At 39.8% G+C, this 24815-nt stretch overlaps 3 protein-coding genes across 6 annotated transcripts; 2 read left to right on the top strand and 1 right to left on the bottom strand.

Moving 5' to 3' along the window:
- The first annotated feature begins 358 nt into the window (after positions 1-358).
- Positions 359-24498, top strand: LOC108123666 (uncharacterized). 2 transcript variants are annotated; one of them, XM_017238920.2, is made up of 7 exons: positions 359-619; positions 10598-10673; positions 22221-22314; positions 22381-22780; positions 22836-23427; positions 23493-23666; positions 23754-24498. In XM_017238920.2, the coding sequence occupies exons 3-7, from the start codon at positions 22263-22265 to the stop codon at positions 23862-23864; spliced, it is 1329 nt and encodes a 442-aa protein (XP_017094409.2). In that variant the 5' UTR covers positions 359-619; positions 10598-10673; positions 22221-22262; the 3' UTR covers positions 23865-24498. The 2 variants fall into 2 exon arrangements, with proteins under 2 accessions (XP_017094409.2, XP_017094407.2); XM_017238918.2 differs by having other exon boundaries at positions 23493-23672.
- LOC138927761 (uncharacterized) lies at positions 11375-14988 on the top strand. Of its 3 annotated transcripts, none has more exons than XM_070283028.1 (3): positions 11375-11504; positions 11561-11945; positions 12552-14988. In XM_070283028.1, the coding sequence occupies exons 2-3, from the start codon at positions 11607-11609 to the stop codon at positions 14850-14852; spliced, it is 2640 nt and encodes an 879-aa protein (XP_070139129.1). In that variant the 5' UTR covers positions 11375-11504; positions 11561-11606; the 3' UTR covers positions 14853-14988. The 3 variants fall into 3 exon arrangements, with proteins under 3 accessions (XP_070139129.1, XP_070139130.1, XP_070139131.1); XM_070283029.1 differs by having other exon boundaries at positions 11427-11504; positions 11581-11945; XM_070283030.1 differs by lacking the exon at positions 11375-11504 and having other exon boundaries at positions 11514-11945.
- Positions 17321-19287, bottom strand: LOC108123665 (uncharacterized). The gene is made up of 2 exons (XM_017238917.3): positions 17722-19287; positions 17321-17659 (listed from the first exon to the last, which is right to left on the bottom strand). Exons 1-2 carry the CDS (start codon positions 19117-19119, stop codon positions 17501-17503), a joined length of 1557 nt encoding a protein of 518 aa, XP_017094406.2. The 5' UTR covers positions 19120-19287; the 3' UTR covers positions 17321-17500.
- Positions 24499-24815: the final 317 nt, after the last annotated feature.

Genomic DNA, 24815 nt, shown 5'->3' with positions numbered 1-24815 from the left:
AACGAATTCAATTGAACTTTCTAAATATTAAAAATTTTATATTTTTGTGGTATCTGAAGAATCTATTAAAATATGGTAAGTTAAAACAGTAATTTTTCATATACTTACCCTCCGAATATTTATTTTCGAGAATCACTTTAAAACTTTAAATCACTTTCACTTTTAAATCACTTTTTCAAAACATTCAAAATCCTTAAGCTATTATTATTGAATATTAAGCTCAAGAACCTCAGTTTTTGGCCGACTATCTTTGAAGTTGAAAACATTTCAAATAAATGGCGCCCAGTCTACCATTTTTGCCATTCACACGGCCATTTCCCAGAGGTAACAGTCGATGAGGCCATAACGTATACGAATCCATACGATTCATAACGTTCGCGCAGCTTGGAAAACAAGGTGCGATTTCGCGGATTCGCGGTATATCGTCGCTTTATGTTTTAACCAATTTTTTTTTTCGAGTGTGTGAGTGTCTTTGGCGTGCTGTTGCCACTTTTGTGTTGTTGTTTTAGACGCCCGCCTTTACCAAAAAAAAAAAATTTAATACAGATATATACCTAAACATCTCAATTAAAAAACCGAAAAAGAAAATATTAAATACAAAGTGTAATTGGCCTTAAAAGTGAGTTGAGAAAAAAAAAAAATACCAAACACATATCCTTAATATCCTGGCTGTTGAAAAATATAGCAGCCGCCTTTTTATTTAATTAGCTCCTTGGCTTTCTTTGGTGTATTTGTTTTTGTTGTCCAGGGATACACACACATACACACACACACAGAGGCATACCATCACGCATACAAACACAACAAGGGTGTGTTTCCCAGTGTTTTCAGTGTTTTCCTTGGTGAACCTGTCTCTGGCTGCTAAAAATCAATAAACCAAAAGTCAAACAACAAACTGCAGGTCCTTTTTACGCCGCACGTGTGTGTATGTGTGTGTGTGTGCCAGAGCAAGGATCTCCTGGACAGGAAAATGAATGGAGGAATCTCCTGCAATATGGTCTATTGTTTATGGCCAAGCAGCTGGCCAAAAATATCACTGTAGGAGACCGTTAAACGAGGCTCAGTTAGTTAGTCGAGCATGGCCGAAAGCCCCAAAAAGCCCGAAAAGCCTAAAAGCCGCTGTTGCCAATTGCTAATAAATACAGTAAGCCATGGTTAACAGAAAGTGTTATAGATCCTGAATAAGAAAACACTATAGAAGGGGTTTGTTGTCCCAAAAAATCTTGAGGAGAAAATGCAGATTGAAGATCTTTTAGGGTCTATACTTTATGTTTAGGATATGGTCAAGATCATGAGGGCTTAATGTTAAGTTTGGGAATTGGTTTTTAAGGAATTATAGTTTAGAATTCGAACTCCTTATGGTTCTCTTTAAAAACTACAAGTTTTCAGTCCATTATCCTGGAAATGCGAAAAGTACTGGGTATCATATACTCCTCATACTCAACTATACCCCTTATTGTAAAGTTTGGGACTTGATATATTTAAGAATTTTATTTATTATAATTCCAACTCTTTAAAAATTACAATCAGTCTATAATCCTGGAAACAAGAGTAGTACCGGGTATCATACATATACTCTTCATACTTAACTATACCCCCTAATGTTTAGTTTTAGACTTGGTTTTTAAAGAATTATAGTTTAGAATTCTAACCCATTATGGTTCTCTTTGAAAACTACAAGTTTTTTATCAATTATCCTGGAAACAAGAGTAGTACCGGGTATCATATACTCCCCATGCTCAACTATACCCCCTAATGCTTAGTTTAAAACTTGGTTTTTAAAGAATTATAGTTTATAATTCCAACTCTTTAAGGTCCTCTTGAAAAATACAAGTTTTTAGTCTATTATCCTGAAAATGAGAAGAGTACCCGGTATCATATACTCCTCTTACTCAATTATAGACCTCCTTACCTTGTTGAAATACATTTTTTTGCATGACTAATGGGCTTTATGGCCTATTGACAAATTTTATGATATATTGTATTGATAAAGCAAGAGTTTTAGCCACCCAGACAAAGCAAGTGTCTTCCATTATCTCTTTGTTATGAATATACTTTACAGCTATAAGCTCTGATAGGATTGAAAGAGTTGATAATTATTAAGAGCCACTGTAGTTGGCCGCACTTTGGTGCTAAGTGATCTCTGATAAAGTGAGTTAACCCCATAGAGCCAGCCCCGGACTCTGCGATTTTATCTATCTATTTGGCCCGCTTTGCTATTATTATTATTATTATTTTTTCTTTACAGTTAGCGAGCAGCGTACTGTTGCTTTTGGCTTAATGCCTTTCTTAACTGGATTGGCAATTGGTGGTGTATGCTTTTTTATGCTGCTAACTGGTCGCATATTAAATCATTTACACTTTGCCAGCTGCCATGCACTGATTCTGATGCTACCACTATTTTTCTTTCTTTTTTTTCTTTCCATTTTTTGTTCATCATGTTTTTGTATCTTATCTTATCGGTAGTTATAGGCCATAGGGAGGTGGCACTGTTGGGGTGGGGGAGTGGTGTTTCCTGGCCTAGATGGGTTATGACTCATCACTCAGTATACATAGTATTCCATTTTCTATATATTCTATTTTTTGCGATTGCCATAGTTATCAAGTGCAGGCAGCTGCTGTCAAGTCCAAGTGCAGCCTCAATTGGCTGATTAACATTTTTGTTATATTTTTCCAACGGCGGACACTATAGTGCCTACCTGACTCTATATCTCGCCCCGTCTCACTCGCCCCCTGGGTCAGACCCTCTCTCATCGGATATACCCGTGTATAAGTTCACTTCTGTACGATACGGTTGTGTAGAACTTCGAGTCGTTAAACCAGTTTATGACTGGCCGGGCATAGAGGCCACACGTTAAGTAAGTAGAATCAACAACAGACTCTGAATCAGCTGCGGCTACTGAAATACCCTCGAAAGGTGAAAATAAGAGGTGAGATATCGGTTTTGTGGAGGGGTTTTGAGGGGTTTCGAGATACATATTGCTTCAGGACTATTTCAGGACATGAGAGTATTTGAAAATCCATAAAAACCCTTCTGGTATGATATAACAATTATAGATTTTCCAATTTTCTAATCAAAATTATTGAAAATCTTAAATTTAATATTTTATTATCTGAATATTGTTCTGAAATATATCTATTATAGTTTTCTTTAAAATTGTTTCCTCAAATCCCCAACAATTCTTAAAAAAGGCCATCAAGGGTTTTGAAAAGTTAAGCTCAATGTCTCTGGTATTTTTAAAAACCTTAAATAAAAGCCAATAATTCCTACATATTATCCTCCAAATCATATTTCTTTGGTTTAATATATAAACTTCAAGATATACACCCTATAAGATCCTATTCCCTTTCATGAGTATCCCTTAGTCAAGCCCCTTAAGAACCCAAGATCTTAATAGCATGTCTGTTGTGACTTGTACATCTGGAAAGGTGGGGATCTCTGAAAAGAGCGGATCGAAATGGAAAAGGTGCCCCCACCACGAAGGGGGGAATTCACTTATATGGCCCGAAGGGATGGGGGGAGAAGCGTGCTACTTCCTCAAAATGTTGCCTTTTTTTCGAAATAATTATAAATTAATATTCAAAGCCAGGCCTCTACGATTCAAGTCGTGATTCAGTCTGTAACTGGGAATCATCACATCTGGTTGTGTCACTTATTTTTTTTTTTTTCAATTTCAATTCTAATTTAAAATGATTAACAATTAAGTTTATTTCGGTTTTAGCCATACTATAACCATATTTAGGCCAATGCCAGGAGTGGAGGGGGAGTCTGATCACTTCGATCATAAAAAGATGGATGGAAACATTGAGTGATCAATGGGGCAAGTGATTTATTTGCCGGCGGCGAGGATGGAAGCCTCCATATCGAATAATTTAAGTCTCGGGTTTCGAGTTCGGAGTCTTGGAGTCTCGAATTTCAAGTTATAGTCTTCGACAGCTGGTGTGCCCTCCTCTTGTGTGTGTCTTACAAGAGGGGGTTTTCGATTGTTTGGCTTACTTCACACTTCCTTGTTGGCTTTGTTATCACTCTGTTTATTATTGTTGTCTTGACTTTGAACTTGGCATCTCCGTCAAGATCGTGGGCCTTTTGACCTTCCCCGAGTCACAGTTCCGTTTCGGCATCGAGACTCGTGTCTCTAGGATCGCGTCAAGGTTCCCACTTTTTCACCCATTGACCCAAATCGAATGCGAAATTCTTCAGTCTCAATGATGGAATAATCAAAATTTTATTTTAGAACTAAAACTAAAACTATAGTATTTAAAGAAACTAATTCCTAGCAGGCCTTTTCCCTAGAGACCCCTCGAACCAAAATCACTGTTGACCCTCTACTTTTCGGCTGTGGGAATTACAATGTCATTGGCAAAGGCCCAGAATGACTCTATGACTTTCGAATAGTGACCAAAAAAAAAAACTGCACAAATTTGCGAACATCATTATGGGAGAATATAGAAGATCCCGCCTTGGGAGACCTCCAACTCTTGATGCAAATGGAAATTTAAATGCTAATGCCGTTGCAGTTGCAGTTAAACAATTTCATTGTCGCCGCCTCTTATTATTTTTATTATTATTTGTTTTTGCCTTTTGTGGCAACACACACAGGGAGACACAATAGGTGTCTTCACCAAAATAATACCGAGATATCAGAGTGAGTCCGACCCCTCGAACTGTGGCATAAATTACACGCTTTGTCACCTCAACTCGATTCGATTACAAATTTATGCAAATCGCGCTTTAATTTATTTATACCGATTGGATCCGAATCCGAAGTGGGTGGCTGTGGTACTATTGTACTGCCATTATTATTGTTCCACTCAGCTGTGATGTCACCGCCATCGCATTCCGGGTCACTCTACAGTGGGGCACCGTTTTGGATTACACAAGTCGGTTGGCCAAGGGGAGGGGGTCACAAAAAAATGCAACAATAGCACGGACATGCACTGAAACAAATGCCTTTCTTCCAATAGGGATTATGCATAACTTACAAATACAAGTCTGGTGGATTAGCTAAGTTATTAAATATTCACATATATCGGTATATTCATATAACCCACTTATGTTGATCTAAATTGTTTGCTGTGCAGCTAGAAATAATTAGCTCACATACATTCTCCTCAACGGCATTTAATGAGGCCCCCGGGCTATTGTCTGGCGGCCCCTCTGGGCTGCCTCCCCACCCCCCTTCGGGCTGTTGCGTAATTTGTTGTTAAACTGTCAATTCAATTGACGTTACTCATACGTCCCGTTGGCCGTCCCGGCCTGCGGATGTGCCCCAACCGAGGGTCTCTGTTCAGGTCCCCGGTCCCCTTTTGATGACAATTTGCCTACCTTTCCTCTAATTTCTGGGACGGCAAAATGCGGAAAAATGCGAAAAATGCAGTCGATTTTGAAAAAGAGAGCTCTTTTTGCATAAGAGATTTTCTATTATTAAGCAGAGTTAAAGGGAAATCGATTAACTATCGATTGAATAAAAAAAAATTAAGTTTTTTCCAATGAAAAGTCTGGGCTATTAAGTAGAGATTGAATACAAACGAAGTAACTATTGATTTTGAGAGGGAGAGCTCTTTTTGCTTAAGAGATTTCATACTTCTAAGGAGAGTTAATGAGCAATCGATTAACTATCGATAGAATCGATACATTTTAAAGCTCTCTTTCTGGAGAAGATGAACCATCGATTGAATCGACAATGAAAAGTCTGTTAAAAATGAGAATTATCCCTGAAACTACAGATTTAGAAAAGGAGAGATGTCTTTGAATACAAGAGTTTCTAAATTTGATTAACTATCGATAAAATCGACACTAAAAAGTCTGCTTTTGAATAGAGTATGAGAATAATCTCTAAAACTATAGATTTTAAGAGGGGAGCTCTCTTTGCATAAGAGATCTTCATCTAATAAGCAGAGAGTATCAATTCTCGATTACCTATCGATAGAATCGACAGATTTTAAAGCTCTTTTTAGATACGATTTTTCAATGAAAAGTCTAAGCCATTGAGTCGACGTTATTACCGATTTTTTAAGGAAGATATAAGATTACTGTCTTTAAGCAGATTTTAATGAGCATTTTAATAAACACTCGATTACCTTTCAATAAATTTAAGCTTTAATTTCTTAAAATCCTCAATATCCAATATAGTCGTTGTAACCAACCAATGAATGACACTATTGATTATTAATTCTATGAAGTCATCCATTTGTCTTTAAAAAACCCTGTATATCTAAGCCACAAAAAGACAAACAAAAGTCTAAAAAAAAAGTTATATAAAATGCACACATCTCATCTATGTATTATAGCACCTCGTGCCCCTCCCATATATAGAAATTAAAACCAACAGCGGAACGGGAATTGTCGCTCCAGCGACTTTTCTTTTGCTAAATATCTAAGCATTTCTCATTTTCCCCCTCTCCGAGTCACTGGGAAAATGTATTTTCCGCTCTTCCGCACATATTTTCCTTTGAAGTTCTCGGTTTTTTTTTTTTCCAAGCAAGACCTTGAAAGGAATTTCCGCAATGGTATTAAATCCATTCAGGAATATGATTTTAGGGATGTCTCTTTTTTTATTGCCCAGTAATTTCATTAAAATACTGTCATTAGTCACTATTTAAAATGGGTTTTTAAGGGAAGACGACCTGGTGAGCAAAATTTGTCATCATAAATGACTCACTAGCTATTCTTCCAGAGTGACTTTTAAAGCCTATGGAGTACTGGGCATCTGCCAGCCAGCCTGGTGGTATGCCAGTCATTCCCCTCCCAACATCCGGTAAGGAAATTGGCAAAACAGGAACTAAGGTACTCCCCATCTTTGTATGTATCTTCCATCTAATAATGATCAGGCTTTAAATGTTGAGGCTCCTCTACTCCTCACCATCTCTCTTGCCAATTATCCATATTTAAAATCATGTAACGCATTATGCCTGCATGATAGACATGAGATGGCAAATTGATTAATCACAATTAGGGGGTAATTAATTAGGGGGAAGTATGTATGTAGGACCCATTATGATGTCACCCCTTTAACGTCTCTCTTCACTCAATGGCATCAAATAGAGTTTTGCAACAAAAGGAAATTGCTTTTTAAGAGATATATGTATGTATATTATATTGTTAATTTTATTTTTAGTTTAGTTTTTGAAAGTGGCGCCGCCTGCTGGCCAAGTAATGCAATTAGCCGAAAGTAAAAGTGGGCCTGCTCCCCCCCCGGGAATCCAAAGAAGGGGGGGATTCAGGCCCCCATTGTCTGAAAACGGTAGCAAATGGAAAGGTTTTCCCACTTTTGAATGGAAGATGCAATGTTTTTCGGTTTACTTTTTCAGTTTCTTCAAAGTCTGAAGTTTCAAATTGTTTAGTTTTTAGTTGGTTTCGGTTTCGTTTTGGAACCACATATATACATATACATATATCTCTCTCCACTCTTGGGAGCTCGCGTGCAATCATCAATAATCAAATTTCAATGCCAAGACCTCGCCCCGAGAGTCATTAACCAATATGGTTGAAATGAAAGTTTTTCCCGCTGCTCCCGGAGAACCCTACACTGCTCGAAATACATAGTCTCTTAATAGAATGGAAAATCCCTGCCTTAAAAAATAATCTCAAAATATTATGCATATTTGAGAATTGCATTTTCCGAAACGTGCTCTTTCTTCGATTTCGTGGATATTTGTTGATTTCAAAAGGGGGGATTTAATCAGAATGTGGCAGGCAGAAGGTGGAGCTTCAGAGACCCCCCTAGCTGGCGATTGACGTCAAAGTGAGGTTTTCGTTCTGATACGTTTTTTTTTTTGCGACTTTGGGACATACGTGACGATGTACCAGCGACTAGAACAAGGCGGGAAAAAAGGCAAAAAAGCATTTGCATAATGGTGAGACTTAAGGGGGGTACGACAGGTAGTAGGGGGAGGCAGACAATGCAGACATCACCTGTGGTGGTAGTCAACGCAATTATGCAATTTCCTGCCTGGCCTTAAGCACTTAATTATGGTTATTAAAAATTTGGCAAATACATTTTCGCTTCACTTCGTTTTTCGTTTTCTTGTTTTTTTTTTTTTTTTCTTTTTTTTTTTAACCGATCATTTGCACATAGTTAGCTTAACTTGGCCCCTTCCGATACTCCCCCTCCCTTCCCTCCCTTCATCCATCATCTCTTACCGTTCATCCGAGACATATGTATGTGCGAAGCATCGAAATTAGCCATATCATTATAATATGATGGCTGGGATGTGGCGTGCCGGCGATTTGCAAATTCAAATGCAAAGTTGAACGAACGCTTGCAACAAAGTCTTTGGATGGCCATACAGCTATTAGGATTTTTGATATTTTTACTCTTCAAGTGGGTACTACAAAGTTATAAAATATTAAAGAATTAATCAATGATTGTAGTCTCTCATTTAGGAATAGGATATGTATAATCAGAGATATGGCCATCCCTGTGAGTAGGGATTAGTAGGTATAGTCCTCTATAGGGTCCACAGTGATGTCTATATCTTCCCCAATTCTCATCCGATTCTCAAGCGGGGTACCTGAAACGATTTCTAGATCGATTCTCCACCATTCTGAATCAAAATCCTGGGATAAAATATTTTTCAGATTTTTTGTCCATTTTTCCTGATGGAATGCCTTAAAAATGAGGTTTTCCCCTATACGGCCGCATGTGATGACTATAATATAGTCACTATATCTTCCCCAATTCTCATCCGATTCTCAAGCGGAGTACCTCAATTTTCCACCATTTTGCATCAAAATCCTGGGATAAAATATTTTTCAGATTTTTTGTCCATTTTTCGCGATGGGATGCCTTGAAAATGGGGAGACCTCTATTAAGCCATAGTCCCTGAAGGGCATACAAGCTTTGTGAGAGCTGCTTTTTTTGGGATTTAAAGACACCATATTACAAATATGACAAACTAAGAGATACAAAAACAAAAAGGGGAAAGGCCAACTGGCGAGGAAGTCAAAAGACAACAGAAATAGATGACGAAAAGCTAATGGCTTCATTTGTCAAATTAATCGATTGATTTGGCAAAACGAAGTTCATTAGTTGGACGTTTAAAAAGTTGAGACTTTGTTTTGGCTTTTTTATTTTTGTAGCACAGTATATACAATAGTATTCCATGTATTTTTGAGTTGATACTACCATATTAGAACCACGATTAATATTTATGTTAGTCATTAAACCAAGTAACTATTTGCCCAAAAGCATTGTTCTATTTCAAATGACCTCAATTATCATTTATTGAATTATTTACCTATCAAACTGGTTCATTCAGGTTGTATTACTGAACCCGGTCAAATGTCACAACTTTTGATGGTCTCTCCCGCCCTCGAAGCTATTCAATATTTTTGTTGTAATCCCAGTTATGGGTCAGCTAATCAATTCCACGGCGGGACTTATCAGCCGGCGGGAATCGGTGTCAGAGCGCATAATCGTCGCACCCACAACCCGAAACCCACAAAAAATTCTACCGGCGACCGCTTCTAGTGACCCCAATAGAATGTTTTTGTTTTGTTTTCTTGGTTTCTGGGTTTTCCTCGACCATTTTGGCCATGCCAGACACGTCGGTTTATTGGTAATATGAAAGCGAAGGGGAAAGAAACTGAAACTTACCTGGAATTTCAAAGCAAAAATAGCCTCAAAAAAATGGGTTTGTCACTTTCTTGTTCTGGAAATAAAATAGAACAAGGTAAATAATGAGAAATATACATTTAGAGGGACTAGAACTGCTTAATTTTACTAAAAATAAATATTAAAAATTAATTAAAACTTGAAAAGGCTTTCGAATGGTACATCCCTAGGACTCAGTCTTACAGTCTAAAGAAGATAGACCTATTACTTTCTTAATTTGAAATCAAGTAAGAACATAAATATTAAATCAAGAGCACCATATCTCTACTGAAATAATTTTTAAAGTAATTATTATTAAATAAAGTCTTACTAAGTAATGTAAAGTATTAAATAAGTGCGTTCCTAGGACTTGCATCTTGCTGATGTGCAAATTTCGATAACTATTTGCGATAAAACATATCGTAAATCAAAAACAAACTTTTTCAAAAAACACTTTACAAAATTCAAATTAAAAACTCTCTGAAAATTATATAAATGGCTTTAATTGTTTTCCGCCTGCTGTTTATTTTTTATGGTAGAGCTCAGATGAGTTGAGCTTCTGAACCGAACCCAGAGAATTTCTCGTTACACTCGAGCACGTTCTTATCGCCCCATAGCAAATTACAATTAATTGGCTCGCATTGCATAAGAGACGCTGTTGGCTTTATGGTAAAAACTTAAAAAAAAAAATAATCACACAAAAGTAATGGCTTCAAAAACGCACCCAGCCAGGTTGTAATTAACCCAACGCCAAGGCAGCTAGACTTGATTAACCAAAAAAAAAAAAGACAGTCAAAAGCAAAACGAAACTCATACTGAAACTAAATCTTAAGATATATACATAATCAGGGGCCAAGAGATCAGCCAGGTGTAGCCGCACTGGAGCGCATCCAAATGAGACAAAAATCAAAACATATACAACATGTCCTTCAAAAATAAAAATTCAAATTTTATTCAATTTCAAGAAACTCAATATTTTAATTTTGAAATTTTCATTGCAGCTTGTATTCTGAAAACCGGAAAATATTTATCGAAAACTCATCAAGGAAACTCGAAAGCGAACCACAACAGAAAACTGTAAGTTACTGGTAAAAAAAAAATATACACTTATCTCTAGAGGGGGGAAGTGAAAAATGTGATTAACAAAACAAACAAAAAAAAAAAAACTGAAAAATCATATGCAGAAAAATGGGAATGAATTTTAAAATTTTTGCAGTACATCCGGTTGGGTTGTTTTTTTGTTTTATTGTTTTTTTTTCAACTGCAATTGCAGCTTCCAAGCTTCCAAACCAAGATGCCAAGACAATAGAGACAATAAAAAGCGGAGCAAACCGAAAAACGCAACTCTTGGCCTCTTGGAAATGGAAATCTCATCTTGGCATTCGCCCATTGTTGCATCTTGCGTAAAACTATGAAATATTGCGATCCGATCATGGGGGCTAATGATGGGGAAACAAAGTCGATTGAATGGAAATAATACACAGAAAATATGTATGTGATATAGGTATCTGTAAGAGTATTGTGTTCCACATGCTTGGCACTTAAAATAATATAATTAAGTTAACAATAATGTCCACCTGGTCATTGAACAATTTAATTTAAACGATGATTTGACAAATTGTACCTATATAGAACAAAATGGTTAGATGTTTAAGCCATTAATTGGTGTTATTAGCCAAATAAGCAAGGTTATTTAAATGATTTGTCCTCTAATTCAAGTTTAACCTAAAAAAAACACTCTTGTACCTCTAAAATCTGTTATCGATTACCATGTGCGCGTTATCGGTTGTTCGATATCGTAGCAACCCTGGTGTCAAGCTTCAGCCAGTGTTGAAGGTGTACCGTTTAAAAGTAAGGAGGCTGTCAGGCAACACGTGACACGAATCTTGTTTATTCCCAAAAATTCAGGTGAAAAGTTGTGCCTTTTTTCTTCGTATTTTTTTTTTCTTAACAACTATTTAAAGGCGCATTGCCGAACCGTAAGTTCCCCAGCACTAGACACAGTCATCAATGAAGCCAAATCATCAAAAGTTCCAAAAGGCGCCGCCGAATGGAAGCGGCGAGAAGCCAAAGACCATTCCCCAGGCAGAACATAAGCTGCAGCAACAGCAAAAACAGCAGCAGTCGCCACAGGCAGCAGTGCCACAAGGTGGCAAGGTGGATTCATCCGGAGGTCAGGCCATGCCGAAGAAGAATCAGAATCAAGGTCAGAACCAGAACCAAAACCAGGGCCAGCCTCTAAAGTCAGCCAGCGAAGTTCCACCGGCCGAAGGATCCATGCCTGAGAATAGTCAGAAGAAGCAGCAAAAGAATCCACAGCAGCAACAGCAGAATAGGCAGCCAGGAAACGTAAATAATTATTTTTTTTTATCTAAAACTTGGTAGTGTATTTAGGAAGAACGGTATTCGAACATAACTTCAAGGTTCTCTTAGGAAAGCACATTTAAGAAAGTTTTGGGAGTGGACTCCCTAAAAATAGGGAAAGTAGGGTTAGGTTGCAGACGCATGCGCGCATTCTTGTTAAAGTTGTTTTTTTTTATGTAGTTTGAATCAGAATAAGCCTTTTCTAGTTAATAGTTAATAAAGACTACTACTAGTACTAGTTACTAGAATAAGATACGCGTAAGAAAGTTAAAATTAAAGTTAAAACTCCTTCAGCTCTTCAGATACAAAGACCATGTTTATGTAGGATGAGAAATACTATAATTTTCAGTTTAATTTGTGTTTTCTGAAGAACCAAGTAGCCTTTGACTTTTCAATTCAATATCTAGGCTGTCGACCCTTGGCAGTAACCTCAGTCGACCTACTCCCTTCATACAATAGGGTCAGAATAGACGTACAATATACATACACAGTAATACTAGACAGCTTTGTAGATTTACAAGTTAGTAGAACAAAAAAAAGGCTTAGTGCCCTAGGCCAAATACTATTAAATTTTATGGTTCCTGGTTGCAGCAACAGAAGCAAATGAATCCAAAGCCAGGGCAGCAGGCGCAGCAGCCAAAGGGTGGTCAGCACCAGAACCAGAACCCGAATAAGAATCACAATGTGAATCAGCAAAATGGGCAGCCCCAGAACAAGGCGAAGCCGCAGCAGCAGCAGCAGCAGCATCAGCCTCAGCCTCAGCCACATTTGCAACAGCAGCAGCAGCAACAGAATCAGATTCAGAATCAGAAGATGCATAGTCCTCAGCAGCAACAGCATCAAAATCAAGCTCACAAGAATCACAACCAGAAGAATCAGCACCATAAGATGCATAGTCCCCAGCACCAGCACCAGCAGCAGCAGCAGCACTATGTGAATAAAAAGAATCAGAATCAGCAGCCGATGCAGCAACAGTTTCAGCCCAGACAGCAGTTCCAACATCGACCAAATGGTCCACAGCAGCAGCAGCAGCAGCAGCATTTCTTCCCTAAGAATCGTCAGCAGCAGCATCCGCACCAGAACTTTCCGCGTCCAAACTTTCACAAGAACTTTGAGCGGCAAATGCAACAGCAGCATCAACAGCAACTATTCGGGCAGCAGCAGCAGCATTTGCATCATCAGCAGTTCAGGCCACCGAAGTATCATTATCAGCCAAACAGGCAGCAGCATCATTTCTTGCCACAGCAGCACCAGTCGCTGCAACATATCCCACAGATGCACCAGCCCATGGCGCCCATGCAGCAGCAGTCGTTCCATAGTCTTAATATCCAGCATCCATCGTTGCAGCAACTGAATCTTCAGCAGCCGGTGATGCCCAGGCCGCCGTTCCACAAACCACAATATGTGCAGCAGCTCCCGGGACAGAGCTATCAGCAGCCACAGTTCCAACCCCAAATGCAGTATATGCCACAACAGCAGCAGCAGCAGCCTCTACCGCAGACTCTTCCTCCTCCTCCTCCGCCTCCTCCGACGATTCCCATTAACGTTCCAAATCTGAACAATGGCTTTCCACGTGTAGATTGTCCGGAATTTGTCCCGCGGCAGAGGATTGAGGCCGAAATTGAGGCCCAGCAGCCCAGCAACGAGTCCTTCCAGTCGGAGAATTCAGGAAGCTTCCAGGAAGCCAATTGGCCACCCAACTCCTACCAGGCTCCATACGACTGGCGCGTTCTGAGCAACCGTGTCCACCGCGACGGTGCCACCGTCGAAATGGTCTACACTGGACCCGAATATCTTCCCCAGTCGGGCGACGAGAACTGCAGCTATGCGGCCCGTCCGGGCATCACTCGGGCTACGTTGCATCTGCCACAGGGAGTGCTGCCCACCGCCACGGCAGGATGTCTGCCGAACATGCCGTCGCTAATCAACGCCATGGATCACTTTGCCAATCCAGACAGACCGCCTCCGGAGGGGGTGCTAGAACCCAAGACTACGGTGACTATGATTCCGGTGAATATAGCTAGCGGGAAGCCTCAGACGTTTACCATTGAGCCGATGGGCTGCTTTGAGGCATCGCCGCTGGATCCCGGCGCCCTCAACATGGCCTTCCAGAGCTACAGTCTCATGGACCTGAATCTGATGGAGAAGACGGGAAATCGGGATCCCAACTGCTCTATTTTTAACGCCAACTTGTCGCCTTCATTCTTGCTAACTCCACATTACCAGCATCGCCTCCAGGCGGCCGTGCTGCAGACGGAGATTCCGCTCCTGGACGCCTTGATGCCCATCATCCACGATATTCGCTCGGAGAACGCCCAGATGACCCGAATGGGCCATGTGCCGATGATGATGCCAGCCTATAATGCCAGCATGCACATATACCAGGACGATCCAAATATGGATCCTGGCATGGCAGGATCAGGAGATCTTAGTGGAGACGGAGCAGGATTTGGTGAAGCTGGTGCGGGACATGGTGAAGGTGCAGCAGGATTTGGTGGAACTGGAGCTGAGGCAGGTTTTGGAGATCTTTCAGGAGACATGGGAGGATATACTGGACAAGGAGGAACTTCACCTTTTGAAGGAGCTGCCGGCGTGAATGGTCTTGGAGCAGGGCCCGGCATGGACGATCTCGACGGCATAAGAGTGACTGGCTTTGACGATGGATATGGTGGATTGGTGGATGGTAGCTCCCAAGACGAGGGTACCTACTACCCGACTTATTATCCCTACGGGTCTCTGCCCATGCCGCAGATCGTGAATCCGAATTATGAAGATGCCGGGAGTGCAGTTTCCATTCCGCCGGACTTTACTTATCCGCCGCCCGGCTATCCGGAGGCGCCACGTCCAGTGCCGGACTTTAGTCAGCCTCCTCCGGAGTTCGCACGGCACTGAAGAACGCTAAAATCGATCCGTAATCTCAAATTTTTCATTCTCAAATCCTGAAATGGCAGTTCTCGTTTTTCTTTTATTTTTTGTATCGCCTCGCATTGTTTACACAGAATAGAACTTGTATCTAATGTGGCTCTAATGGATGTGTTTTTGGGATCAGGTGGACGGATATACTTCTATATATTTTAGTATTTTTAAATTTTGGTATTTTATCGATTAGAAGACTTTAAGAATGGCTCAATAATTGAGCTTCAAAGACATCCAATTATCAACCAAAAGGAATGAGTGCATTATACAATATTTAAGATCTCCATTATATGGAAAAAGATATATCATATTATAATTTGGAGCGGATGTTTGTATATATGTGTAATCCAGGAAATCACGGGGCCTTATCTTATACATATTTTAAGTAATCTCAGCCACCTAGTTCTAGTCAATAATACTTTATTTAAATAAAGGTTCATGTAGTAATAGTTCTACAAAACCAAAAAAATAATATTAAACTATATGAACCCCTTTAAGAATTAAGTAGAATCTAAAGCCAGCCAATCCTTAAACTTTACTAAAAAAAATATGTACTTAACTTTACTAAACAAGACTGCTAAATAATATTAAACCAAAATTAGTAAAGTTATATTTAAAGTATTTAGACTTCTTTGAGACTCCCAAAGCCTCCATAAATTTACTTGAAAAATATAGTTTTTTTCTTTAGTTTGTTATAGATTGTAGCTATAACTAACTAAACTAACATATTTCAATTAAAAAAATAAAAACATTAATAGCAAAGAAAGTATAATATTTGAAATAATAATAAAAATAAGATTCCCAAAGCCAAAGATAATAAGATTCCCAAATACTATATACTATAGTATATAGTATACTATACTACAATACTATATATAATACTATATAATACTATATAAAACTATATAACAACTATAAGATCTCAAGAATTTGTCAAAGAAATATGATAATCAGGTACAAATCAAACAAAAAATCATATTATTTTTAAAGATATACTAGCACAAAAAATCCACTGACATCTAATATCCACTAATATAAATTAAACGAAGGATTACATTATAAAATATTTAAGATTCCCATAATATGTCAAAGATACCTATATACATATATGGTAAAACCTATTATATCTAGTTCGAGCACCAAGCAATTAAATTAAAAACCTCTTTAGATATAATATCTGTTCAAAATATAATATACTATAATATACTATATATAATATACTATACAGTGAAGATCCTACAATATGCTATTATAAATGGAAAAAATAACTCGACTGTCTATATCACTATATAGGGATATATAAAACACCAAAGATCTCCAGAATTTGTCAAATAAATTTTGAAAAATAAGTACATACATCTAAAGTCGATATTTACTCTTAAAGACATAATAGGAGAAAAGATCCTTTAATATGCTATTATTGTATAAAGTAGCCTAGAGTCCATCTAAAAATCGAATATCTCCAGAACTTGTCAAATAACTATATCTATAGTTCGAGTAATTCAAGTACAAATAAAATTCGAGGTATAAAGAAAGCCCTTTAGATATAATTACTCTTAAAGACATAATAGCCAGACAAGACTGCAAAAGAAAAACAAATTTGTGATAAATTTCACTTTTCAATCAAAGAAAGTAAAGTCAACGCCAAAAGCAGAGCAAGACTGGCAAATAAAATAAATAATAAATGGAATGGAGTAACAAAATCAAATTGTCAGCCCACCGCCCATTGTAGTTTACCAACAAAAGGTAGTGATAGTGGTTCAGCTTCAGAACCCGAGTACATATTTTTTTTTTTATAGTTTTCCAATTTATTATCATGACTCACCTCAACTCAAGTGGGTTATCTAATCAAAAGTGAAAAAATCAATTTAGGCTCTGGGTGCATTATCGCATTTTATGAATTACCCGAGACACTGCGGCGAATCGAAAATCGAAAGAAAGTATAGAGGAGTTATCTAAGAAATTATTAAATTGTGAAATTGCACCATAAAATATGTTAAATGGATCAATCTTTTAGCGAAATAATCACCTTCCTAAGCTCATTTGGGTTTTTAATTGGAAATGCACATGGGATTCGTTGGCAATTGTTTTGTCTGGTGTTTGGTGACCCCGATTTCCACCATATAGTAGGCCTTTGAAAATGAAATTTCACTTTGTTCTCAGAGCCGGCGGTTCCGGCGGGGCCTTCACTTTCGATTTGCTGGTCGGATTTGCATGCCAAAAAATGTGCGGGGCCCTGACTAACATATTTGTTAGATAAGTGAATACAACAAAAAAATAAAAGACAAAGAAAGCTCTCAGAGTCTTCTCTAGAGAAATTAAAGGGGAAAATACAAATAGAAGAGAGATATTTAAATACAAAATGCTGGAAAATAGCAGGTACTGTGTCGCAAAGCAACAATTACCTGCCATTGTTGGGATCGTTTCGGCTCATAAAAGACATCTTTACGAATTTAAATAATATATATTTAGTTGCAAGTTACTCTAGCTCTATCCTATTAACGGTCTAGCCAACAAATGGATACTCTCCTGCTAGGATCTAACCGATGAGCTATTTAAAGTTATTAAATCTAAACTATTAACGTCCATTCAACAAGAGGATACTCCACTCCTCCTGATGGGATCTAATCCAGCGCTGATTTCATTTTCAGCGCCGGCTTCAGATTCTCGTCCGATTCCGGGTTTTGGTAAAAAAATATCTGGATGTCCTCGATGGGTCGGCTTTCGCCCTGGATGCGATCGATCTTGATGTAGGACCGCTTGAAGAACCAGTAGTTCGAGTACTAGGGGGAGGGTTAGGGTTAGAGTTTAGAAGAAGAGGAATAAAGGTCGCAGCTCAACCCACCATGGTCTGGTAGTCCTTCCGGAGGGTGGGACACCTTCCCAACACGACCGTTAGGGGATAGGAGAGGTTCTCGTCCCTGCGGATTCGATAGAGTCCCTGCAGCATCCGCCAGGTCAGCTGTGGGCAATCGATCAGGTAGAGCTCGCTGAGGCCGGCACACAGCCGAACCATGTCCAGCACCTGGTACTCCTTGATTTCCTTGCAACTGATGAGGGCGATGTACTTCTGGACACAGGGCAGTGTCATTTGGCAGATCTCGCGGTTGCCAAAGACGCAGTTGACCAGGACGAGGCCGCGCAGCCCAGTACATCGCTCCAGGCCCACCTCCTGCATCCAATTGATGTGCTTCTTGGCGAAGCACTTGCAGTCCAGCTGCACCTGCTCGATGGCTTCCGCCCTCTGGTTGATCACGTACCTCATGCATTCGATGGCCAGGGGCACGTTCTTATCGCAGTGCGTCATCTCGAGGAGATGGAGCTGCTGCAGATCAATGAGCAGCTCCTTATGGCGGTTGAAGAGCGACACTGGCACGGAGAGATCCCGCAGCATCGTGCACTTTCGGATGCTCTTCAGGCTGAGCTTCTGGCTGTAATTGCGGTCGTTGAACTTCAGGAAGAGCCTCTGCAGCTGCTGGCAGCGCTCGAAGATGCCGGTGAGAGCCGACTGGGATATGCTGCCGTAGAGGATGAACAGCTCCAGATCGGTGAAGAGCTCGACAAAGTGCACTTGGATGTCGCACTGGGCCTTCACGCGTTTCACATTCTTCATCAGCTTGGGCAGGGCGTGGAGCGGCCACTGGGCCACACCTTTAGGCTTGGCATCTCCGCCAGCGTGGCTTTCGTCCTTAACCAGCTCCAGCGGCAACGAATCCTCCCCTTCGAGTAGCAACAGCTCCACTCTCTGCACACCGTTCAGGGACTTCACGCCCGCACGCTCCAGGATGTTGAGATTCTCCTGCAGGCGATGGGCCACGAAGGATACGGAGCGATAGTGTTCGGCCATTTGGGCCAACATGTAGTTCCGATGTCTCTCCACCGGCAGCTCCTCGCTTAGGACGCGGAAGTCCAGCTTCCGGCATGTGTTTCGCCAATGAATCGAACATGCGTCCGGCAGGAATCGCACCGTGCGGTGGAGCACTACTTGCTCGGCCACACTCAGCTTCTGGAATATCTTGTACAGCATTTGGCGGTCCGGATCATTGGGTGAAAGTTGCATCTCTTGATAGTGCTCCTCGTTATGACGGCCCTTCTTCGATTTCTGTCTATTTTGTGCCATTCGCAGTTCGGCATCGCCGCCGGCACAGCGCACGTCCTCATTATCCATCTCCGGCTCCTGGTCAGAATCGACCAAGAACTTGACCTTGCGGATCGCTGGCTTGCCAGATTTAGGCGTAGACATGGCTACTCCTTTGGCTGCTTTGGAGGCTGGCTTGTAATCTAGATATGATTGTATAAAAAAGAACCAAAAGTTGGTAACAAAAAAAAGGGAGTTCCTTTTCAATTTGGGGAGTTCAGTGTACTAGTTGGGTCTAAATCGAAATTTGGAATCGCTGTGATATCAAAAGGGAACGATGTTCCAAAGGTTACTTTGGACATTAAAGGGGATCTCATAGCAATTGTAGAACTAGATCGGCATTTTTTTAATTTTTTAGCTTAAATCGATAAATAGTGCGATAACCTAACACTTATATACAATAATTTATTTTAAGACAGATATTATATCGAAAACTCCAATTGAAAACATCTATATAAACCTCTATAACTAACTATTCTTAAGATCTAAACAATTTCTTGTAAAATAATAAGCAATTTATCGCTATCGCTTTTATCGATAACCAATAACCATCCTTTATAAAAATTTAAAGTGTGACCAAATGCTTAAATATAAATTCCTTCTTGGTATTTTTCTTTCGGTGCACAAAAATCGCGTGCCTTGAATAGAAAGTGAGCGTGAACTTTCCCACCCACTTTTCCAGTCCCACCCCAGAGCTCCCCCGTCTTTTGATCTCCGCCCCTCCCCCTTTGCATATAATTATTGCACTTTGCGCGACGCCTTTTTCAATTTTTTCTTTTTTTATTTTTTTCGTTTTTTTGTTGCTCTTGAAGGTTGCCAGTATTTTCTTTTGGATTTTTTTTTCCCCCGCGGGTTTTAATTTTATTTGTTCTCTTAAGTTAGTTCCCTGTTTTCAGAAGGTATTAGCACTTTGTTGCGATATTTGTCAAAAGTAGTTGGGTCATAAATAGAAATAAGTTTTTGGATGAAAGAGTGCCTTCGTCACAGGTTTACTGCTTTGTTCTCAAGCTTATTGTGTGGCTTAACTTTGTTATATTCTTCAAATAAAAGTTAAACTCTTTATTATAAATATACTCCACATATAACTCTATATAGTCTTAGTACCAGTTTCCATACAAAGAAGTGGTTTTCTGCCTTGTTCTGGAGCTTTTTTATTTCATATTCTCTGGCTTAACTTTGGCATATTGTTGAAACAAAAATATCATTCAGAATTAACCGTTTTTTTTTATAAACATCTTTAAATATACATTTTTTATTACCAGTTCCCATACAATAACCAAAACCGTGAGCCATAAAAACGTCCAGAATCCGGTTCATTTTTAGACTTATGTGACAATCAAGACAGCTTCTCTCTTAAAAAATAAACTATATGACAGTGCAAACATCCAAACAAACATTATTATGACACTTTCATAGGAAGGGTATTCCAACGCTTGATTGAAGCAAATATTTATTTTCCTCTGACTGGGCCCCGACTGTGTGTGTGTCTTTCAGACTTAATTGCAATGTGTCGACGGCACTTGCTCCAGTTTTGTGGGCATCTGAAAGTGCATTTTTGCTTTTTCCCTGCCTTGCTTTTCAATCCCCGTGCTTTTTTGTGGTGCTATTATGAAATGGTCGGCCAAGTAGAGGGCCTGAAGGGCCCAAAACCCCTAGGCCTTGAGTCCAATTTCAAATGCGGCTCAGAGATCGTAGATTAAAAGCACTGTTCAAAAAAACAAGCAGGTGCATTATGCTAAGTTTTAGTAGTTTTTGAATCTAAAATCTGATTCCGATTCAGAGTCTAAATCTAAATCTAGCATCCGAAATCTGGTATGGATGTCATTCGTTATGGTTCGTAGAACTTCTCTGTTTGTTGGGCTTCTGTTTTTTTTTTTTACATCGAATCGCCGACAGGGCCTTAAACAATTGCTGTTTTGGCTTTATGGCCACTCGAATTACCATAAAGCATACAGCATTAAAGCATCAAAAGTATGAAAAAGTATAAAAAAGCTTAAAGCAAGTAAGCAAATTGTTTTTGTGACCTTTAACGCCTGATGCCTGGTGCCGTCATGTCAACACGCCGCTTTTGTGTACAAAGTGGCGTATGCGTAATGTCATATATATGTCAGATACTAATATATAAACTAATGGTATATATGTACTCGCTAGACTTTATCTTATCAGTTAGAGAACACAGCTCAAACAAGACATTTCACTCAACTGTTCGTTCGGAGACATTAACCCAAATAAATGGGAAAAATACGTTTAACAGCAGATTCTCTGCTCTTTTTTTTTTTTTTGGCACAAGCTAATGTGCGTGCCACACACAGATACTTAGATACACGAGATAGAGATAGAAAGATACTTGTACGAATTAGGCCGGGCTTTAAAAATTTGTGGTTTCCACGAAAAAAAAAAAAGAAATAAGCAAAAAGAACAAAGGCAGCCACCACCAAATATTTATTTTCACAGACGCCCAAAATTGGTATGCTAATTATACCCGGTACTTGGAGAGTATAAGAGGAATGATGTAGTTGTGGAATGGTTTGTAACAAAGATAGGGGTCTATAAGATGGAAGAGATTTACGTAAGAGGATCTGTAATAGAATAGATGTAAAAAATACTAGGCTTAAGAAATCATACCCGGTACTTGTCTTCAAAAAATACTAGTTTTAAGAAATCATACCCGGTACTTGGAGACTTCCGAATCTACAACAAAGAATAAACTTTAACAAAGTTCTTTAAAATTATTAGATAAAAAATCATTATATGTATGTATATTTAAGACTATATGTATAAACAAGACTTAAAAAATGTGAAATTTATTATTTCTTAAAGTTAAGACCGTTTAAATCTTTTTAGAGAGTATCTTCAAGTCGACTACTTGTATATAAACTAAAATAACAATTAAGAAAGACCAAGCTCAAGAGGGCCAGGCCAACAAAAAAAGCCTTTCCGAGACAAGTTACATCTTTTATTTATTAATGTCGTGGGTGTGGATGAGCTGGGCTGCAGGCTGGGCCCTGGAGAAATACATACTTACCAGTCGTCGACCTTCGGGGGGATAAGGAGATGGATGCCATGAAGTAATGCCCCAAAAAGGCTTCATGAAAACCAGTTCCTCAATTTCTCAGAATGTAAAACGCAAAATATTTAGCAATATATCGATGACTCATCCACCAAGGTGTTTAATTTGTTGTTTTTGTTTCGTTTCCTGGCAACAGAATCGGCGGCAGTCTCGACAAGATCACAGCACGGAGCGCATCATGACTTTCTACTGGTGGTCACACTGGTTCTGGATAACTCTCATCCTAAGCGGTGGGTATCCCTGCTTCCCAAAGACCTTCCAAGTGCCCACTTATAGTTTTGGGTTCTCTATTACAGCCCACTTCCTTGCCAGCCATGTCCATACATATCCCAGCCAAGAGACGGCCGTCACGCAGTCGGTTCGTACCACAAAGCTCTACCAGACGACTGTGAGTCAGACCTGGTCCACCGCCACCCAGAGCAACATTATGGACCTGACCCACCGGCCTCAGGTGGCTCGACAGGAGCTGGAAGAGCTTCAGGAGGAGGTGGAGGAGGAGCAGGAGCAGGAGCAGGAGCAGCCGCAACAGGAGGATCAAGTGCAGAAGCAGGAGCAGGTGGAGACTGGCCAGGATGAGGAGGAACCAGATGCCGAGGCCGAAGCCGCCGAGGAACTGGCTCAGTTCGAGTTTAAACGCTCGGCGGACTTTACCGCCGACCAGCTAAACAATTTTACGAATTTTAGCAGTAGTACTAGGTAGGTCCTTACAGGATTATGTCCTTGACTAGAATACACATCCTTTAATTTGCAGTACAAATGGCAGTAGTAGCAGTACCACCACAAAACCCATTCCAATCAGTGGAACGACCACAGAAGCTAAAGCAACAGGATCGGGATCAGGATCTGGGCAAGGAGCATCAGGATCAGGCACGGGAGTAGCTTCATCAGGATCTGGTGAAGGATCAACAACTACACCCACAACTGCTTCCACTTTGGCGACCGCGAAACAAACCGAAGTATCTGGGGGAACACCCTCCACAGCCACGACGCCTTCGGCTCCGGCCACGCCCTCAACGCCAAAAATCCACACCGAATGGCTGTCAGATGAGCTGCTGGCGGGAGTGGGCGTGTCCCCGGAGGGTGAGAAGGCGCCGTTCACCCTCGAGAACGCCAACAAGGAGGATGAGCTGAGGCGGGCGGAGACGGAGCACCGGTCGCGGAAGTCGAAGGTCCTGTCGGCGGAGTACAAGCACATCAATCGCTACATCAACTTCTCCAGCGACACCAAGAGTCTCCTGACGAGATCCGCCTCCGCGGCGCCCAGCATATCAGGCAGTGGCTTCTACGACGGACCAGAAGGCGATCAGGAGAGCAACATCTCCTCCGAGGCACTGGCCATTCAGGTGGGTTGGACTTCCTCGTAGTCCTCGTACTGTATTTAAAGATTGCTGTTTTGTAATCCCCGTAGAGAACCTACTTCCTGGACGCTGGTGCCATTTCAGCGATCTGCTTCACTGTATTCGGAATCTGCTGTACAGTGGGCACCATTGGCATCGTCCTGTACCGAAGGCGGTATCTGAACAAGCCGCAGGCCCTCAGCGAACCGGACTCCAGTGTCTACATCGATGACAGCACCATGCGGGTGAGTGTAAGGATTCGTGACCAAAGTTTATAGTATACATATATGGCCTTTTGAACGTTTTAATAATGAAATGTATCTATTCCGCAGGACAACTCGGATGAGATGTATAGCCTGGACAACGATTCGTTCCTCAACTCCCTGGAGGCGATGACAATACAGAACTACTGGACGGACACTGTCAAACATACAAAGCTTTAATTTCCGGCCTCCCAGCTATTAAATTAATCGATACATAATCCATTTCCGTAGAATCTATTATCTATTATCTATTTCTATTTGATTTCTTTTTATGTTTATGATTCTGATTTTGATCCCTAATCCCCAATTGTAATCCACACATCATAATCATTAAGTAGTTTAGCCTTAAGTGTACGTATTGTGTATTTACTAATGTTAGGCAAACCAAACGAGCAACTAGTTTAAGCCCAAAAATGGAGATGTAACTACCAAAATTATGTTTAGTGAACTATACATATGTACATATGTATGTCCTTAGGATCCTAAGTGTGTAATGTTTTCATTTGTTGTTCTTGGCTGTTAATTAACAAAAATAACAAAAAAACAAGGACATCTCTCTACCCCGAAACCCAAAACATACCTTATCCCTCGTATCTGTTAGTTAATTATGATGATCTTATTTATATTGTTGACACACTACCTTACCCTTATTCCCTAATTTATTAAGTTTATCAAACACTTTGTGTCCAAAAATAATTAAATGCAATCATTCCTTCCAGTTTAGCCAGTAGAGCAACTTTACAATGTAAAACTATTGTATTAAAAAGCAAAGAGCGAACATCACAATTAAAAAACAAACGAAAGAAAAACACCACTCACTCAATTGTTTCAATATATAGTCTAAACAAATATATATATATATATATATATATATATATATATTCTCCTCGAGAGTAAATTAAATGTTGATCGAGAGCAAGAAGAAAACTGTTTACTGCCACACAATCCTTGTCAATTTTGCTCATCGAACTTTTATACACCACTCTTGTATCCTGTATTTCCAGTTCGAATGTTGCAAAGATCTACACAAAGAAACCAAAATAATAAATAAAACGAAGCAAGAAGAAATTAATCATTGAATGCTAAAATAAAAAAAAACACTGTTTTAATTGTTTTCATTATTAAGCTAAA

This window comes from Drosophila bipectinata, chromosome XR (assembly GCF_030179905.1).
Source record: "Drosophila bipectinata strain 14024-0381.07 chromosome XR, DbipHiC1v2, whole genome shotgun sequence".
Classification (NCBI taxonomy): Eukaryota; Metazoa; Arthropoda; class Insecta; order Diptera; family Drosophilidae; genus Drosophila; species Drosophila bipectinata.
Note: the sequence above shows the minus strand (reverse complement) of the source record. Positions and strands in the feature narration are given on the sequence as shown.

Coding starts and splice junctions, on each gene's coding strand:
- LOC108123666 (XM_017238918.2), top strand. CDS start 22,263: ATGACTTTCTACTGGTGGTCACACTGGTTCTGGATAACTCTCATCCTA. Junction 22,315..22,380: donor GATAACTCTCATCCTAAGCG/GTGGGTATCCCT, acceptor TCTCTATTACAG/CCCACTTCCTTGCCAGCCAT. Junction 23,673..23,753: donor ACAGCACCATGCGGGTGAGT/GTAAGGATTCGT, acceptor TCTATTCCGCAG/GACAACTCGGATGAGATGTA.
- LOC138927761 (XM_070283028.1), top strand. CDS start 11,607: ATGAAGCCAAATCATCAAAAGTTCCAAAAGGCGCCGCCGAATGGAAGC. Junction 11,946..12,551: donor AGAATAGGCAGCCAGGAAAC/GTAAATAATTAT, acceptor TCCTGGTTGCAG/CAACAGAAGCAAATGAATCC.
- LOC108123665 (XM_017238917.3), bottom strand. CDS start 19,119: ATGTCTACGCCTAAATCTGGCAAGCCAGCGATCCGCAAGGTCAAGTTC. Junction 17,660..17,721: donor GGAAGGACTACCAGACCATG/GTGGGTTGAGCT, acceptor CCCTCCCCCTAG/TACTCGAACTACTGGTTCTT.